The sequence below is a fragment of the Dichomitus squalens genome (genome assembly GCF_000275845.1).
Source record: "Dichomitus squalens LYAD-421 SS1 unplaced genomic scaffold DICSQscaffold_507, whole genome shotgun sequence".
NCBI classification, from domain to species: domain Eukaryota; kingdom Fungi; phylum Basidiomycota; class Agaricomycetes; order Polyporales; family Polyporaceae; genus Dichomitus; species Dichomitus squalens.
This window is the reverse complement of record NW_006767389.1, coordinates 1-2,088: the sequence shown is the minus strand read 5'-3', so window position 1 is coordinate 2,088 and position 2,088 is coordinate 1. Positions and strand designations below refer to the sequence as shown.

The 2,088-nt window shown below is 54.1% G+C and overlaps 1 protein-coding gene across 1 annotated transcript; it reads left to right on the top strand.

The window, feature by feature from the left end:
- Nucleotides 1-15: 15 nt before the first annotated feature.
- Nucleotides 16-1,798, top strand: DICSQDRAFT_176194 (uncharacterized protein; the record flags this gene model as incomplete). Its single annotated transcript, XM_007371945.1, has 6 exons — nt 16-147; nt 245-637; nt 688-966; nt 1,022-1,249; nt 1,301-1,450; nt 1,502-1,798. The coding sequence occupies 6 exons, from the start codon at nt 16-18 to the stop codon at nt 1,796-1,798; spliced, it is 1,479 nt and encodes a 492-aa protein (XP_007372007.1).
- Between the last annotated feature and the right edge of the window lie 290 nt (nt 1,799-2,088).

Sequence of the window (2,088 nt, the reverse complement as noted above, 5' to 3'; positions counted from 1 at the left end):
ATACTCACAACTCGGATGCTCCCTGACAGACCTCCATCTGTGTACCGTCGGTCCACATCTTCCCATACGCTGCTCCCTCTGCGCCGCCGGACGTGTCACATCGGCCCGACGTGTCGCCCCGCGATTGGGCATATATTATTCTCATCTGTAAGTCAAATGTTAGCCTCACACTCTACTTGGGGACCCCCTTGTGGGTCACCCGCTAACACTCGTCGCTATCCGTGCTCATCATACTCGCTCACAGGCATGTCTGTCCGCTAGGGAGGCCTCCAAGAAACCCAAGCGGGCTGCTGTCTCCGGCGGCCTTCATCGCGAGTGGCAGGACTGGTACAAGACCCCTGCGAAGAGTGATCGCCCCAGGCCTCAGATCTCAACCGTCAAGCCTTCGGAACGGCAGGCGAAGGCGACTGCGCCCTCAAAGGTCCGCACGACTCGGACGCGCGAGTCATCGGCTGAGACGGAAGGGGTCCACGACTACGCCGGACTTCATGACGAGGACGAGACCGCGGAGCGCGATGCCCTCACAGACGACAGGCCAACGACCACTCTGACGTGGGGTGATGATGCAGAAGATGACGACGTTCTCAGCTCCGACAAAGGTGTAGACCGTGAGATGGCTGCGGTTGTCGCGCGACGGGTCAGTGCTCTATTGCAAGTCTTACAGTCGCTGACCATTGTTGTCTGTAGAAGGACATATACACAAGTGTTCGACGTGTCACAGCCGCAGAGGCCGCATCCTCTTCGGAGGTCAAGAAGACCCGTGAGCGCAACCGCCCTAGCGGTAAGGATATCCCAAATGAATACAAGAAAGACTTCACCTTCCGCCTGGTGCCCTTCCTTCGTGCCGTAGCGGGCACCAAAGTCCCCTTCACCGTGCTAGAGCTGGAGAAGAAGTGTCAAATCTTCAAGACAATTTTTTCGTGGTCGGATCTGAAGATCGAGCAGGATTCCGTGTTTTCTGTTGTCGTAAGTGACGGTATACCATCTACTATCCTCACATACCCTCATGACTACCTTATAGATGGACAACCGTATCTCGGAGTGGAAGAACAAATTCCGAGAGGCAGCCCTTATGGCTGTGAAGGAGGAGATGATGGATCCCGACCGCAAGTCAAGCCGAGAGGCTCGTATTGCCTTCGTGCGCTACCAGCTTGCGCTAGCTCCTGGTGCTGACCGTTCGGACAAGGATACAATCAAGAACATGCGCGCACCTTTCTTCTGGGCTGAATGGGAGGAAGGTCACAGGCGTGTATGTATGTTATGCCTTCCATTATATCACTGCTAACAATAAGATGTCTAGGGCAAATTTGAAGGTCCTATGCTCTTGAAGACCTTAGCATATGCCCACTTTCCTGTCCTTGAGGCAGTGCCTAGTGACCTGCGGGACCAAATTCCGAACATCTACGGAACCTCGATTCCGATCGGAGCGCTCATTATGGCGGCTCTTGCGGTACGTTTGATTACATGTCATTGATGTTATATTCACTTGTGGTTCATCTAGGTTGAGTTTGCTCTCCATGCCTGGCTCACAGGTGACCTCCGCACTGCGCGTGGTGCAGAGGGTCAGTTTTCGGCTGAGAACTGGGGCGATAAGGTCATCAAGCAGAATGGTGTTCTGTTCCAGGAGAACAAAGTGGAGTCTTTGTTCAAGCGTGCTTCTACTTTGGACGATGAGCGCATTTTCCGCATCATAGACCATTGTCGTTCTCTGTGCTCTGACCGTCGGCAGGTGGTCAAGGCACAGCCTAGAGATGGTGTCCAGGAGGACACTGCTCCAGACTATGCTGAATCAGACTAGGTTTGCATGTTCTTAATGCAAACTAGACACATGCTAATGTGCCTTCTTATAGTGCACAGTTCTATACCCACAAGTTGTCATGTGTCACGGCGACTAGGCGCATAGACTCGGGTCGACGTTCGGCGACGACCCCGTAGGCGAGCGGCAAGGAGCCGAAAAGGGAGGAGAGAGAGAGAGAGAGGGATAAACGTGACAAGAAACTCGACGCGGGCAGAGCGGAGGCCGGCACGAAGGCACGAGACCTACGAAAGCTAGTCTTCACGCAGAGAGCGACAGACTAGTCCCAATGA